This window comes from Delphinapterus leucas, chromosome 1 (assembly GCF_059928025.1).
Source record: "Delphinapterus leucas isolate spDelLeu-1000000601 "Yukka" chromosome 1, BTC_Dleu_Yukka2, whole genome shotgun sequence".
Classification (NCBI taxonomy): Eukaryota; Metazoa; Chordata; class Mammalia; order Artiodactyla; family Monodontidae; genus Delphinapterus; species Delphinapterus leucas.
The window spans coordinates 80310960-80327311 of NC_143129.1; the positions used below are offsets into that span (position 1 = coordinate 80310960).

At 42.1% G+C, this 16352-nt stretch overlaps 1 protein-coding gene across 1 annotated transcript; it reads right to left on the reverse strand.

Moving 5' to 3' along the window:
• Nucleotides 1-5323: 5323 nt before the first annotated feature.
• LOC111170989 (small proline-rich protein 4) lies at nt 5324-13164 on the reverse strand. The gene is given in 1 exon segment (XM_089915319.1): nt 5324-13164. A coding segment is annotated over 1 exon segment (315 nt). The 5' UTR covers nt 8605-13164; the 3' UTR covers nt 5324-8289.
• Between the last annotated feature and the right edge of the window lie 3188 nt (nt 13165-16352).

Sequence of the window (16352 nt, forward strand, 5' to 3'; positions counted from 1 at the left end):
ACAAAGAAAGAAAACTACAGGCCAATATCACTGATGAACATAGATGCAAAATCCTCAACAAAATACGAGCAAGCAGAATCAACAGCACATTAAAAGGATCATACACCATGATCAAGTGGGGTTTATCCCACGAATGCAAGGATCCTTCAATATACGCAAGTCAATCAATGTGATACACCATATAGACAAATTGAAGGAGAAAAACCGTATGATCATCTGAATCGAGGCAGAGAAAGCTTTTGACAAAATTCAACACCCATTTATGATAAAAACCGTGCAGAAAGTAGGCATAGAGGGAACTTTCCTCAATATAATCATGGCCATATATGACAAACCCACAGCCAACATCGTCCTCAATGGTGAGAAACTGAAAACTTTCCCACTAAGATTAGGAACAAGACAAGGTTGCCCACTCTCACCACTATTATTCAGCTTAGCTTTGGAAGTTTTAGCCACAGCAATCAGAGAAGAAAAAGAAATAAAAGGAATCCAAATCAGGAAAGAAGAGGTAAAGCTGTCACTGTTTGCGGATGATATGATACTATACATAGAGTATGCTAAAGATGCTGCCAGATAACTACTAGATCTAATCAATGAATTTGGTAAAGTAGCAAGATACAAAGTTAATGCAGAGAAATGTCTTGCATTCCCCTACACTAAAGATGAAAATCTGAAAGTGAAATTAAGAAAACACTCCCATTTTCCATTGCAACAAAAAGAATAAAATATCTAGGAATAAACCTACCTAAGGAGACAAAAGACCTATATGCAGAAAATTATAAGACACTGATGAAAGAAATTAGAGATGATACAAATAGATGGAGAGGTATACCATGTTCTTGGATTGGAAGAATCAACATTGTGAAAATGACTCTACAACCCAAAGCAATCTACAGATTCAATGCAACCCCTATCAAACTACCACTGGCATTTTTCACAAAACTAGAACAAAAAATTTCACAATTTGAATGGAAACACAAAAGACCCCGAATAGCCAAAGCAATCTTGAGAACGAAAAATGGACCTGGAGGAATCAGGCTCCCTGACTTCAGACCATACTACAAAGCTACAGTAATCAAGACAGTATGGTACTGGCACAAAAGCAGAAATATAGATCAATGGAACAGGATAGAAAGCCCAGAGATAAACCCACATACATATGGTCACCTTATCTTTGATAAAGTAGGCAAGAGTATACAGTGGAGAACAGACAGACTCTTCAATAAGTGGTGCTGCGAAACTGGACAGATACATGTAAATGTATGAAATTAGAACACTCCTTACCACCATACTCAAAAATAAACTCAAAGTGGATCAAAGACCTAAGGCCAGACACCATCAAACTCTTAGAGGAAAACATAGGCAGAACACTCTATGACATAAATCACAGCAAGATCCTTTTTGACCCACCCTCTAGAGAAATGGAAAAAAAACAAAAGTAAACAAATGGGACCTAATTAAACTTAAAAGCTTTTGCAGAGCAAAGGAAACCATAAACAAGACCAAAAGACAACCCTCAGAATGGGAGAAAATATTTGCAAATGAAGCAACTGACAAAGGATTAATTTCCAAAATTTACAAGCAGCTCATGCAGCTCAATATCAAAAAATCAAACAACCCAATCCAAAAATGGGCAGAAGACCTAAATAGAGATTTGTCCAAAGAAGATATACAGATTGCCAACAAACATATGAAAGAATGCTCATCATCATTAATCATTAGAGAAATGCTAATCAAAACTACAATGAGATGTCATCTCACACCAGTCAGAATGGCCATCATCAAAAAAATCTACAAACCATAAATGCTAGATAAGGTGTGAAGAAAAGTGAACTCTCTTGCACTGTTGGTGGGAATGTAAATTGATATAGCCACTGTGGAGAACAGTATGAAGGTTCCTTAAAAAACTACAAATAGAACTACCATGCGACCCAGCAATCCCACTACTGGGCATATACCCTGAGAAAACCATAATTCATAAAGAGTCATGTACCACAATATTCATTGCAGCTCTATTTACAATAGCCAGGACATGGAAGCAACCTAAGTGTCCATCAACAGATGAATGGATAAAGAAGATATGGCACATATATACAATGGAATATTACTCAGCCATAAAAAGAAACGAAATTGAGTTATTTGTTGTGAGGTGGATGGACCTAGAGTCTCATACAGAGTGAAGTAAGTCAGAAAGAGAAAAACAAATACCATTTGCTAACACATATATATGGAATCTAAGAAGAGAAAAAAAATAGGTCATGAAGAACCTAGGGGCAAGACGGGAATAAAGACACAGACCTACTAAAGAATGGATTTGAAGATATGGGGAGGGGCAAGGGTAAGCTGTGATAAAGTGAGAGAATGGTATGGACATATATACACTACCAAACGTAAAACAGATAGCTAGTGGGAAGCAGCCTCATAGCACAGGGAGATCAACTCGGTGCTTGTGACCACCTAGAGGGGTTTGATAGGGATGGTGGGAGGGAGGGAGACACAAGAGGGAAGAGATATGGGAACATATGTATATGTATAACTGATTTACTTTGTTATAAAGCAGAAACTAACACACCATTGTAAAGCAAGTATACTCCAATAAAGGTTTTAAAAAATAAAATAAAAAATTAAATGTTGTGTTAGTTTCAGGTGTTAGAGCTTAATGAATCAGTTATACATATACATATATCCACTCATTTTTAGATTCTATTCCTATATACATCATTACAGAGTATTGAGTGAGTTCCCAGTATATCCTTATTAGTTATCTATTTTATATATAGTAGTGTGCATATGTCAATCCTAATCTCCCAATTTATCCCTTCCCCACTTCCTCCCTGGTAGCTATAAGTTTGTTTTCTCTATTTGTTACTCTATTTCTGTTTTGTAAATAAGTTTATTTGTACCATTTTTTTAGAGTTCACATATAAGTGATAACATATATTTGTCTTTCTCTCTGACTAACTTCACTCAGTTTGAGAAGCTCTAGGTCCATCCATGTTGCTGCAAATGGCATTATTTCATTTTTCAATGGCTGAGTAATATTCCATTGTATATATGCACCACATCTTTTTATCCACTTCTCTGTCTATGGACATTAGGTTGCTTCCATGTCTTGGCTATTGTAAATAATATTTCACAGCTTCTTTAGCAGCAGAATCATACAGAAACTTATCTGCCTAGGTATAGAGTCCCTCACCCTCCCTCTTTTCTCTTCCCAGTCCCTGAAAGGATGGATAAAAATTTAAATCTGTCTTATCTTGCTTGAGGCAGGTAGAAAAGAAAGGAAGAAAGGACCTAGGCTTAGTGTCTGGCCCAATTATTTCAAAGCCTTGTTATGCCCTTGTTAGTTGGATGACCTTGAGCAAGTTACCTTGAGAACTTTAAATTGTGCTTCACAAGATTGTTGTAATGATTAAATGAAATGATGCTTCAAATGCTATTAGGGTGGGCTTCCCTGGTGGCGCAGTGGTTAAGAATCTGCCTGCCAATGCAAGGCATATGGTTCTAGCCCTGGTCTGGGAAAATCCCACATGCCGTGAAACAACTAAGCTGTTGTGCCACAACTACTGAGCCTGCACTGTAGAGCCCGTGAGCCACAACTACTGAAGCCCACACGCCTAGAACCCATGCTCCACAACAAGAGAAGCCACTGCAATGAGAAGCCTGCACACTGCAACGAAGAGCATCCCCCGCTCTCTGCAACTAGAGAAAGCCCACGTGCAGCAACGAAGACCCATCACAGCCAAAATAAAGAAAATAAATAAATTAATTAAAAGCATACTATTAGGGTGAATGGGTTTAAAATGTTGTACATAATCATTCTTGCTAGTTTGTCTCATTCTTTCACTTCAAACCTGATGAATCTTCTTCCTATTGTCTGTGTGTTTTCCCTTTTTCTTCTCTAAGTGTGTGTGTGTGTGTGTGTGTGTGTGTGTGTGCGTTCTGAAGGGCAGAGTGCCCTTCTTGAGTGGGGCCACATGCTTGGGCTTTGTGATTCCTTTATCTCCCCTCATTTTTTCCAGTACACTTTCAGATGTACATGTTAGATTATATATATCTCGAGTTATTGGACAGTGGCAACGACCGCACAGTCCATGATTTATATGAGTTAGAGTGTGTATGGGGGCGTGTTAAAGTTGCTGGTGATCATGCAATGACCTTGGCATGCCCTAGGAAAGGAAACTGAGGCATAAAAGTGTTAAGTAACTCTCCCAAGAGGTCATAAAGGTAAGATGTGCCAGGATACAGTCCCTTAACAACTTTGCCATATTGCTTCTCAATACTAACAGGATGTTCTATGTGCTGGAGAGCTACTCTTAGAAGAAGGAGAAGGAAGAGAAGGAGTCCTGGCTGGGTCCTGACATTCTCACCCAGCTGAACTGAGCAATTGCCTATCTGTTTTCTTTTCGAGATAGAGTTCCTCTGGGTATGGATGATCAAAGATGCATATAGATATATTGTTTTGTATTGCGGGTATTGACTTTTGAAATGGAATCTAGGATGGTTCAGACTTACATCCTAGATAAATGCTCCCCCACTGATCACTCATTGCCCCTTGGGTTGTTGCAGGGGCAGAGTGATAACCACGTGACTAAACATCTTTGGACAGAGAATCCAAAACCCCGTTGGAGGTGATTGTTGTTTGTAGCTGTTTGTTCCCTCTTGTTTGTTCAGCTGTGCCTGCCTCATCACTGATCCACCTCATAAAGCAAGCGCCTCTAGAGTGCAGAGTGGTCTCTATAGGTCACAGGTTTGGCAACATAAAGTCCTGTGTTCAAATTCTAGCTCTGCTTCTTACTAGATGTGTGTGTGTGAGATTGGGAAAGTTTCTTAATAATAATAGCTCCTATTTGATTAGCGCCTAGAAAGTGTTAGACTATGTTCTAGGAGCCTGACGCTAATCCCCACAGTGTCACCGCGAGGAGCTGGTCATGAAACTCACTCTACAGATGTGAAAGCTCAAGCACAGAGTATGTCACCTGCCCAAGTTTACTTGGCAAATAGGTGTCAGAGCCAAGATGCAAGTCCAGCACTGTGACTCTGAGGTCTTAATGAATCTGTTTATCTTACCTATAAGTTAGGAATGACAAGACTTGCTTCCAAAGCATTTTTAAATGAGATTATGTATGTAAAGTAGCTACTGTAGTGAGCAAAGCATAGTAGATGGATTCTGGATATCAAGGGCATTGCTTCTCTTGAGGGTCTGTAGTACATCTGTTATTAGAAGCTCATCTCCAGTGACTCAGAACATTCCAGAATTTTCTTGGTTTGTGAAGTAGTCAGCCATTTATTTAACACATATTTGCTGAATGACAACCACCTGTCAAGCATGAAGTCCCAGCTGATACAAAGTCTGATAGAGAAATGGGCAGCATTCTGTGAGCTTCTGGGACTCAATACCCAGTGAGGAGTGTTCCCCCAACTGACCTAAACATAAGAATCACTTGGGATGCTTGTTAAAAATACAGCAATAACCTCTTCATCCTAATGTAATAGAAGTAGCTAGGGGAGCCTGGGGATCTGTATTTCTAAAGTGTCATCAGGAATTTTTTTGATCAGATAAGTTGGGAAACACTAGACTCTAAACCCAATGTCTTTTCTACCTTGATTGCAATCGACATTATCTGTATCTTTAAAAAAAAATCCCAATCTGGACTCCACTTGAGATTTATTTAAACAGTTGATTTTTTTAAATCCTCAGAGACAAGCAGGTCTGAAAATCACTGCTCCAACAGAATATCTCAACTCTTAGAACTTGAATACAGACAAGGAGCCCCAGTCCCATAACTCCTCCATGTGGAAGGAGGTACAGGTGGGCGCTAATTTACCTGGGCAGGTATCGATGTTGATGCAACTAGATGTCCATAGATGTGAGTGTTTGGCCTGAGGATATTGGGAGCCTTGGTAATCAATTAAGAACTGTCCAAGGAAGACTAAGTACTTCCACATACCCTGAACCCACACCTTCCCTCAGGGAATCATCAAAGGACAGGCTCAGGCTGGCTTGGCTGTGCTGCTCCTGGAACCAGTGGCCTGGAGCCAGGGGATGGTCCTGTGTCACCTGCCTGGACACCGTCATACTCATGGCACGGAGATGTTTTGATGATATAGGGGAAGCAAAACTTTACCTCTCCCCATTTTAAGTTTTTAGCTAGGACTCTTTAAAAAAAAAAGATTAACAAGAGAAAATCAGTTTATTAATGCATGCAGCGCACGTCACTCTAAAACAAAGAGTAACTAAAAGCCATGGTCCAAGACTGTGGCTTATATAACATCTTCAACAAAAAATGATACATTTGTAGAGAAATGACAGGACCAAAGAAAGCAATTTTAGGCTTCCAAGGGCAGTAAACTGTGGGAAGGTAAATAAATGGGTGGGAAGTATTGGAGGAAGGTTGGTTTGCAGATTCCTCTGGTGCCATCTCTGTTCTCATGAGATTCTGTCTCTAGTAAAAGAATTTATATCCTGCTTTTAGGCCAAAAGGGGGGACTTTTTCTGTGTTTGCTGTTTCTTAATTGCCTTCAGCTAAAAATAATTTTTATGTCAAAGAGGCATATTTAAGGTTACATATTCTGATTTCCTTCAGTGGATTAGATGTCCATGCTTCCCACCTCCAAGAAGCTTCTGGGAGGGCCAAATTATAACCTTTGGAGTCCCAAAGTACTAAAAACTATAGCTTTCTGCCTTCCTGCCTCGCCTGCCCATTCAAAATGAATCTTTATTTTTCAAAATCACCTAAAATGCACAGTTGTATCTTCTTTTCAGATTTTCTGGTTATACAGGCTGAAGTTGTTCATGAAGTCTGACCTTTCATTTATTCATTCTCTCATTTTCTGGGCTTTGCCTGGAACACATGGATCTTACATATTAGGAGATCAGTAGATCTCATGGGAGAAGAGAAGGTGGGGTAGGGAACGGGACTCACAAAAAAATTGCAAAAGCCCGCCTCCCCCAATTCATGGATCCATCTAATTTTAGGTCAGGAAAAAGGCATACAGCCCAACTTTTCATTTTACGGACAAAGGACTGAGGTGAAGGGACTTGCTCAAGATGATCTATTTAGCGGCAGAGCTGAAACTAGAGCCCACATCTCTTCTTTCCTGGTTCAGAGTGCTCGCCAGGCTGGGAAAGAGACAATTTACAATTAGCATGGATTCCTGAGCCAGGAAAGAGACTTCCATATGGACACTCTCTAAGCAGAGGAGTGTCCTTAGGCTAATGTTTTGGAGCAACATTCCCCAGATGTAAACAATGATAATAAGACCAATAAGACCAGTCATTTATTGAGCATATACTATATCTAGCCAATTTATAGGCAGAATGGAAAACTATTCTCATGCTAGAACCTGCTAAATATTAGAAGGGTGAGTGAATGAATTAATGTGAGTTAATTAATAAATGAATGGACAATAAATAAAGAAATGCATGAAAAATTCATTTGCACATGTTCATAGAAGGGCTTTGTTGTACTCATGTCATTTATATATGTTTTGTCTGCTTTTTCAGAATGACAACTTCCAACAGGCAAAAACCACATCATCAAGTAGGCTGGAGGTTTCTAATTGTAGGAGCAAAATTTTCCACCATTTGTCTTTCCTTAAATATAATTAGCTGGCAAGAGTCTCCCAAACTCTTGCCAACTAGTCCCTGGGCTTTCTCTCCCCATCCTTTACCCGAGATGTGTCAGGATCTGACATCCTTCATTATTTACTAGAGAGCAACTATGCCCCTGAGGATGCACTGATGAGCATGTGTGTACTCACATACTCACTTCCCCCAAATATCCCCTCTGAACCAGTGAATGCATTGCAGACTGGGGCCAGAACACAGACAATGACATGAAGCACAGATTTATTAGAGGAAGAAATAGGAGGGAAGCTCAGGATGGGGAGGTGGGGTAGGGAATGAGGCAGAACCTGTGCTTTAGCCTCTGGTGTCCCCATGAGTCAAGGTGGAAGACCAGAAGAAACCCAGATTATTTTCTTGCTTTGGGACATGGATGGGGCCATAGCTGTGGCCAAACTGGAGGCTGGAGAGGCTGAGGTCTCACTCATGTTCACCTAGGATAGCAAAAGAGTGGGGTAGAGAAGAACACTGGGAGCAAGAGGGTGTGTGGGATAAGTGGCTCAGTGGGAAGAAATCCTGACAATGCTTCATTGGACCCTGGGTAAGAGGAGGTGGGAGAGGAGAGCAAATCCTGGAGCTGGGGGTGGAGGGAGGAGAAGCAGGAGGAAAATAAAGCTGCATCTGGTAGCCTGGATGGCAGGCAGGTGTATCTTGGTCCATCCTTACTTCTGTTTACTCTTGGCAGCTTGCTGGGCTGAGGAACACTTCTGCTGGGCTGGTATGGGTGTGCCCTTGGGTGGGCATTGTTTCTTGGCCTGAGGAGCATACGGATCCCTGGTTTTGGGTACACATGTCTCCTGACATTTGACAGGGGGTGGCTGACAGAGCTGCTTCACCTGCTGCTGCTGGGCCATCTGAGGTGGGCACTGCTGCTGTTGCTGCTGCTGCTGCTACTGCTGCCTGGAAGACATTGCTTCAGGAACAGGTGGTCCTGGAAGAAACCCAGGCAAGGCCACGATGAGACCAGATCCCTGCATCTTTTCTCCCTTCTGACTACTGAAGAGTGTTTTCTCCACCAGCCGAGGGTGTGGTAAGTGATTAATAGCTTCAAGTTGACTAATGGATTGACTCACACACACCCATTGCAATCTTCCTGTCTTTCTTCCTTTGTCTCTGCTGCCCTGATTTCCTATCTTCCTTCATCTTCCTGTAGACTCCTGACCCAATTGAATACATAATTTATTTCTTAGATTTAACAGGAAATAAGTTGGGGTGCTAAGCTGAGGATTAAAAGGTGGCCCAGATATTTTACTAGATCAAGACATGAGATCTTCGCCGATGGGTTGGCAATGCCAACTGTCTACCTTGGGAAGTTCAGACAATGATTGTGGGTAAGGATGGAAAGGCATGAGGAAGAGGGCAGGAGCAGATTCTGTCTTAGAGGGAAGAATCATGGTGTGTAAGTGATGGGGCTGGAGTAAACCTGTTCTGGAAACTCAGAGGCCTGAATTCTAATCCTGGCTCTAACCCTCACTTACTATGGGATGCAAAGGCAAGTCATTTAATGTATTTGAGGGATAGTGGTTCTAGCCCTCCATGGAAAATGGGGGAATTGAAGACCAAAGAGATCACTGGAGGTAAGGGATTATAGGAGGATGTTTCACCAAGAGGAAAGAGCATTGGCCAAAAAGGCATAGGTGTGGGTTCTAGATCCAACCCTGCCACTCACCGGCCAGGCTCATCTCTGGGAAATCTGCCTCTTCTGGACCTCCATGCCTTTGTTTGGAGGATACTGATCTGGAAGGTCTCTGAGGTCTTCCCAGCTCTGACATGCATCCCTGGTTTTCTTTGTAGGCGCGTTCCTGATCTTCTAAGCTCATGCTTATAAATGGGAAGTATAGTTCCCAGGTGGCAATCATGATAGAGAGGCATGGGAGCTGCATAGCATAAAATACAATATTCAATATACCAGTTTCTGTAAATCTAAAAGCAAAGTTTGAGAGAGCTTGCTAGTAGGGTTGAAAAGACAGAAAAGGCATGAGAAAGTTTTGGAGGAGGCTACAAAATGCTGCAGCTCTGAATATCTCCCCTCAATGAGGAAAATCCTCTTGCCAGGGAATCAAACCCAGAATCAGGAAATTAGACCTAGCATTGGTAAGGAACAGAGATTGAATTTCCTAATTAACAATTAGTGTGACATTTCCTTAATTGTCATGAGGCTTACGTTACTTCTCTGGTTACCCAAGAATAGGAAAGGAGCTTGGCCTAGTGGCTCAAGACAGTTCAAGTAGGAGGAAAGGACCCAGCAGATCCCAGGAGGACGAATCCATTACCACTTACCAGAGGTGCAAGCCGGACCCTAGGAGAGGCAGCTGAACACAGGCCCGCATCAACTACTCCTGGGAGCCTTTTAAGGGGCCCCAACCTGCCCCAGGCACCTGACATAGCCCTCACTATCACCTTCCAGGGAATTCCTCACCCACTTCTCCTACCTGCACTTCCTCCATGACTTGCTTTCCTGGCCTGTTTTGATGAAAACCACCCACCAGATATTCCAGCAATCTGGGTCCCTGACTACCTGAGCTGACTTCATCCACCTAGGTGTCTGCTCAAACTCAAGGACTCAAAGTCTTTTAAAAATAGAACATATCTGAAGCTCTGTTTGTAGACTGAGAGTTATAAGAAACATGGGGCAAGGAAGAGGAAAATGGGGAAGGAATATGGGTTGGGAGCACTTCCAACAAAAATAGGGTATTAATGGTGGTGAAAGAGGGTGGGATAGAATTTGGTCTCTGTGGTAGAGTTTCCAGATAAAATATAGGGCAACTAGCTAAATTTGAATTTCAGATAAACAGAATTTTCAGTATAAGTATGTCCCAAATACTGCAGGAGGCATACTAAAAAATTTCTTGTTGTTTATCTGAAATTCAAATGTAACTGGGCAGGCTGTATTCTGATTTGCTAAATCTGCCAACTTTACTCAAGGAGTTATTCAGATGGGAGGAAGGAGCCCTGATCCTCCCTCCACTTGACCTCCTAGCCCCTGGGGTAGGGAAACACGGTATTCTGGGAGACTGGTTCATTTTTGGACCACTGTCCCAAACCTCAGGATCCAGCTGACTAGAGGCCACTGATGCACTGATTTCTATCATTATCAGAGCAAAGCGTAAGACTGCCTGAGAAGTGATAGAAATACCTAAAAGAACCTTCAGAGCATTTTCCATACCTCTTGTCTTATTTAAGCATCATGGCAATTCTGTCAGGTCGTGCAAATCTGATTTTATAGTCTAAAAATTTAGATCCAAAGACGTTCACTGACTTGCTCAACAACATGTAGCTAGCAGTTGTGGAGCTGGTGAGGGGCCTGGCTCAGGGCTCGTTTCCACTGCATCACAGTAAAATTGTCAGCGTCCCCACCATGGACAAGTGACTGTCATTAGGTGGGTACCATGACTAATGATCTTTTCTGAGCTTCCTGTCATCTATAGACTGAACAATGATCATTTTTCAGGGTTAGCCTCACTTAAAAGGTAATCCTTTCCTTAATTTCTTGTGCAGGCCGGGCCTCCTCCTCCACCTCTTCCCAAGCCTGGCAACTTTAAGAATGCAACATTCTGTGTTCCAGATTCCAGGTCCTGCATTCCATCTTCAAGACAAACACCTTCTCCACCTATGCCCCTCTCCCCTGTTCCCACTCCAGTATGCTCATCCTGATGCAAATTCTCCGAAAGGGAAGCATGGGACAGGATGGATTTTGCGTGGGCACAGATCAAGGTGTTCTCCCGTGCCTGGCACATAGAAGGCATCAGTGTACGTGTGCTGCTCGCGATGGGGTGGATTGTGCCACCTGTCTGTCACCCGCACAGCTTCTCTGGAATACACGTTACTTTTTATTTTTCCCAGTCTGCTCATTGGCCTCTTACTTTGTCCATCAACAACTCCTGCTTAGTTTGGAGAACACTATCTAGTGATCAACCTTGTCTTATAACACAGTTGTCATCTCAGAGGGTACTCCAGGGGTGGCCTTTATAGAGAACATGGCTGGAGTTGAGGTGGCAGTGTCCTCTAGGTCATAAATCTCCAAGAGTCATTCAAGCTCATATGCATCTAACACGTTAAACTTTTCAAAGCTCTGGCACTCAACTTCCCTCTTGGCCACAATATCCTCATTTTATAGAGGGAGAAACTGAGACTTGGAATGAGGACATGCTTGACCCAAGGTCACACAGGGTTAATGTCAAAGCCAGAGTTGGATCACAGATCTTCTGACTTCATAGCAATTTTCAGTCAGCTGAAGTGCCTGTGTCACTGGGTTGCTTTCTACCAGGGGCTACATTAATGACAAAATTAGGAAGCTGGTTCTGGTTGTCTCCACCTCTTGTACCATTACCGTATACTTCTTCCTCCCTGGCACACACCAGGCTCTCTTTCCCACCAAGCCTGTCCACCCTTCTTCCTCTGAGACCCTAACTCATCCCTCTCCCTGACACTGCCAGGCACAGGTGCATTTTTATTAGTCATTAAACCTTATAAAGCACCTCTGTATACAGTTTTCACAATTCTCTATGAAGAAAGCTAACTGTATTATTAATGTTATAGATGAGAAAAATGTGGCTCTGATGGTAGCTGGATCTGGAATCCAGAAAGGATGGCCCACCCAAGTCTCTGAAATCTGTAATGGCTTGTTGCCAGGCACCCTAAATGGCTGGGGGATTGGATTGTTCTTTCAAAGGAGGGGAGACTTCCTGGCACCCCTCAGATCACCCTCATGTAAACAACTTCTCCAGGTGAGGTGGGCCCTGAGAAGCTATGTGGAATGCCGACTCTGTAGTGCCTGCTCCCACCCGCATCTCCCCAGCCTGGCCATGGGACTGTTGCCTGGTCGATCATGAGTCCTGCATCTGTTCTCTCATTTCAAAGGACCATAATGTATTGAAATCAGGAAGCCAGGCTCTGCATCTTGCCTCTCTATGGAGCAGACACCTGAGAGCGGGTATGCTCCTGTGACTCCATCAGGGAGGGGAGGGCACAGGCAAGACTCATTTCTGAAGGTGAGTCAAAGCTTGAGAAACCCCAGCCCCACCTTGCAGACAAACAATGGGGTGACCAGGCAGCAGAGACATGACACTGGGAGGGGACCATGCCAGAGACAATGCTAATCATCTGACTCTCCATCTAGACACATTTTCGTGAGGGTGCTTTTTTCTCTAGGCTTTGGGGGAAAAGAAGGGATGTTGATGGCTCCATCTGGAGACACATGGAACATATTTATCACATTATTTCCAGGAATGAAACAAAGTAAATCCAAAAGGAGAGCTCTGGGTTACTCATGAGAGGCTTTTAGGACGGGAGGGCTGTCCTTGTATAGAGGACAGAGGAGGTTTGGGGCTGCCAGCATTCCTGTATTTTAGCTGCTAATCCAGTAAAATAAAAACTTAAAACCGAGCAAATTGCACCCTATTGTAAAAATCAGCTCGGTGCTTTTTGACCGTCTGGAGGGGTGGGATAGGGAGAGTGGGAGGGAGGGAGACACAAGAGGGAAGAGATATGGGAACATATGTATATGTATAGCTGATTCACTTTGTTATAAAGCAGAAACTAACACACCATTGTAAAGCAATTATACTCCAATAAAGATGTAAAAAAAATAGCATAAAAAAGTCATAATCATGTGATATTTGCTTTATCTTAATTTCTGCTTGATACTTAACCAGCAGTCATGGCTTAGAACATTTCAGTTTCAAGCTTACCACAGCTAATTACTTAACAATCTGTCAACAAACACTTTAGAAGATGCTACTTAAAGAGAACTTGTGGCCTTTTTTTCTAATGTGGGAAATCCATTTGCAACATGAATCATTTCCCCCTTTAATTTATCGGTTTGGAAATAAGATGCTCAGATCCTAATGTGAGATGTTCTGTATCATAGTATTAAAAGCAGTCCCATGGAGAGAGAAGAGTTAGAGGATGAGTCTCGAGAAAAGTGTGATTAGTTTATCTCCTCCCTCCACCCCTTGTCCCCCTATGATATGTTTCTAGAAGACCCTCCACTGTCCTAGGAGTTATGTAAAGGGGAAATAAAGACCTGGTGAGAGGCTAGTTCCAATGGAACACCAATGCACTCACCTGTGGAAGTTGAAGACTGGCTGTGGAAGGGGAGGGGGTGCATTGGCAAAGCATCCATCTCTGGGAAGAGTGACAATGTTGCCTCTTGGGAGTCGAGTGGTACCAAAGTACTAGTCACCTTCTCCTTGGATGTGACACAGTGTCCTTAGAGACATAGGGAAGGAGCCAAGGGAGTAAAGAGATAGCACTACTGATACTTGCTCCTCACTGCCTGTGAGATGTTGGGCACATCCCTTAACTTGTCTGGGCCTCAACTTTTTTGTTCTCCAATATGATGCGATTGGCTAAAATTTCCTCTAAGGTCCCATTAAGGGCTAAGATCCTGTAAACATACGATTAGGTCTGGGAAAGCAACTGCATTTCATCCCTTCAAAATCAATAGTGAATTGAGAGCACTGAGGCTGAGTTTTGGCTTGACTGGCAAGAGTGTGGATATTGATTAGAGATGTCTGCTATGAGAGGCAGAAGTGGCCACATGTGCAGCCAGTCATATCCCTGGCTTAACCTAAAGCAGGGAGTGGTATGCTAGGACTTATGAGTGAGAATAATTGAAGCACTTGAAGAAGGAGAGAAGATATGAACTGTTTAAAAATCCTGCACAAGCTGACACCACCTAGAATTCCCATCTGAGCTCCCACCTTTCCTTAACACAGCTGTTAAGGGGATTGCTGTTTCCAAAACTCGTCTCATGCTTTCTTGCCTCAAACCACTTGATCTGTGATGGCACTACACTCTCAAATGTCCCAGTGAAATTCAAGGTAATCTCTAAGAATAATTTAAAATGTTGCTGAAATTGAGCAGGACCCTGCTGGGCCCTCCCTGGTACGAAAGCCCTTCCATGTTCCCAGTTTCTTGTTTGCAGAAAAAGGCTTTAGTCTTCTAGGGGTCTCTCCTGAGTCACAAAAGCCTGACTCAAGAATTAATGATTGAAAGGATGTAGACATGTAGTGAAAAAATAGCAGTTGGGCCAAAAGAACTGGTTACAATTTACACTGTAAATCAGTCATATAGCAGTCACAGAATCTCTAGTTTCTCCCTGAAGTACATAGATAACAGTATCTGAGACACATTCCTGTGTTGCTTTGCAGGTACCATAACCACTGCTAGAGGGAAAAGGCTAACTGCATGATGACCAGATTGTAGCCATGACATAAACTGCTCCATCTTGAGCAGTACTGAATCTATGGTTTGCACAATTCCAGGAACTGGCCTCAAGAAAATGGGAACAAATTGACCCTGGAATTGAAGATTAACTGTGCTTAAAACGATCAAGATGACATTGACCAGACCAGTTTCAAGATGATTGTCAGAGCCGACTGTGCTGTTCTGCATGTAGCTCTCACCTGCACATCCTTGAAGCTTTCCTTTATTTTTATTTATTTTATTTATTTATTTTATTTATTTTTTATACAGCAGGTTCTTATTAGTTATCTATTTTATACATACTAGTGTATATATATCAATCCCAATCTCCCAATTCATCCCACCACCCCCCACACACACTTTCCCCCCTTGGTGTCCATACATTTTTTCTCTACATCTGTGTCTCTATTTCTGCCTTGCGAACAAGTTCATCTGCACCATTTTTCTAGATTCCATACATATGCATTAATATACGATGTTTGTTTTTCTCTTTCTGACTTAATTCACTCTGTATGACAGTCTCTAGGTCCATCCACGTCCCTACAAATGACCCAATTTTGTTCCTGTTTATGACTGAGTAATAGCCCATTGTGTATATGTATCATATCTTCTTTATCCATTTGTCTGTCGATGGGCTTGTAGGTTGCTTCCATGACCTGGCTAATGTAATTGTGCTGCAGTGAATATTGGGGTGCATGTGTCTTTTTGAATTACGGTTTTCTCTGGGTATATGCCCAGTAGTGGGATTGCTGGGTCATATGGTAATTCTATTTTTAGTTTTTTAAGGAAGCTGCATACTGTTCTCAATTTACATTCCCACCAACATTGCAAAGGGTTCCCTTTTCTCCACACCCTCTCCAGCATTTCTTGTTTCTAGATTTTCTGATGATGCCTATTCTAACTGATGTGAGGTGGATATATTAACTCTTGAAAAAGAAGCCAGGTTTGTCTTTCAAGTAATCCCATCACTTCTTTATATTTTGTATAGGCTGCTTCAAGCTCTTGTATATTCCTAATAAAGACAGCTGGGTTTGGATCATCCACCAAAATTTCAAAATCTTTTGAAAGGGTCCAGTAGGGTTTATTCCTTAAAAATATACTCTATCTGTTGACCATAGTGTCTTCACAATATCAAAATATGACAAATTTAAAATACAAACATTTCATGTAGAAACTCTGATATAAACAGAGCCTACTGCTCTTCCTATGGATAATGGAAATAACTGATGGCGACTCAAAGTCTGGATGTTGCAACACTCTATTGCTCCTAATCCTAATATTGGGCTAATTCCATTCAATGAAAACCATTTTAATGACTACTTCCTAGACCCTGCTCACTAATTTCCTCTGCAGTCACTAGAAATGTGGCTTCTGTTCCTACCAATCTGGCAACCTACAGAGAAAAAACAGAAGCTTTCCTTTGAAAGCTCTTGCCCACTACTCAGAAGCTGGGAGATGGGTTATTTATTTATTTATTTTAGTTGGATGTGGATTTTTAAAAAAAGTTTATTTTAAT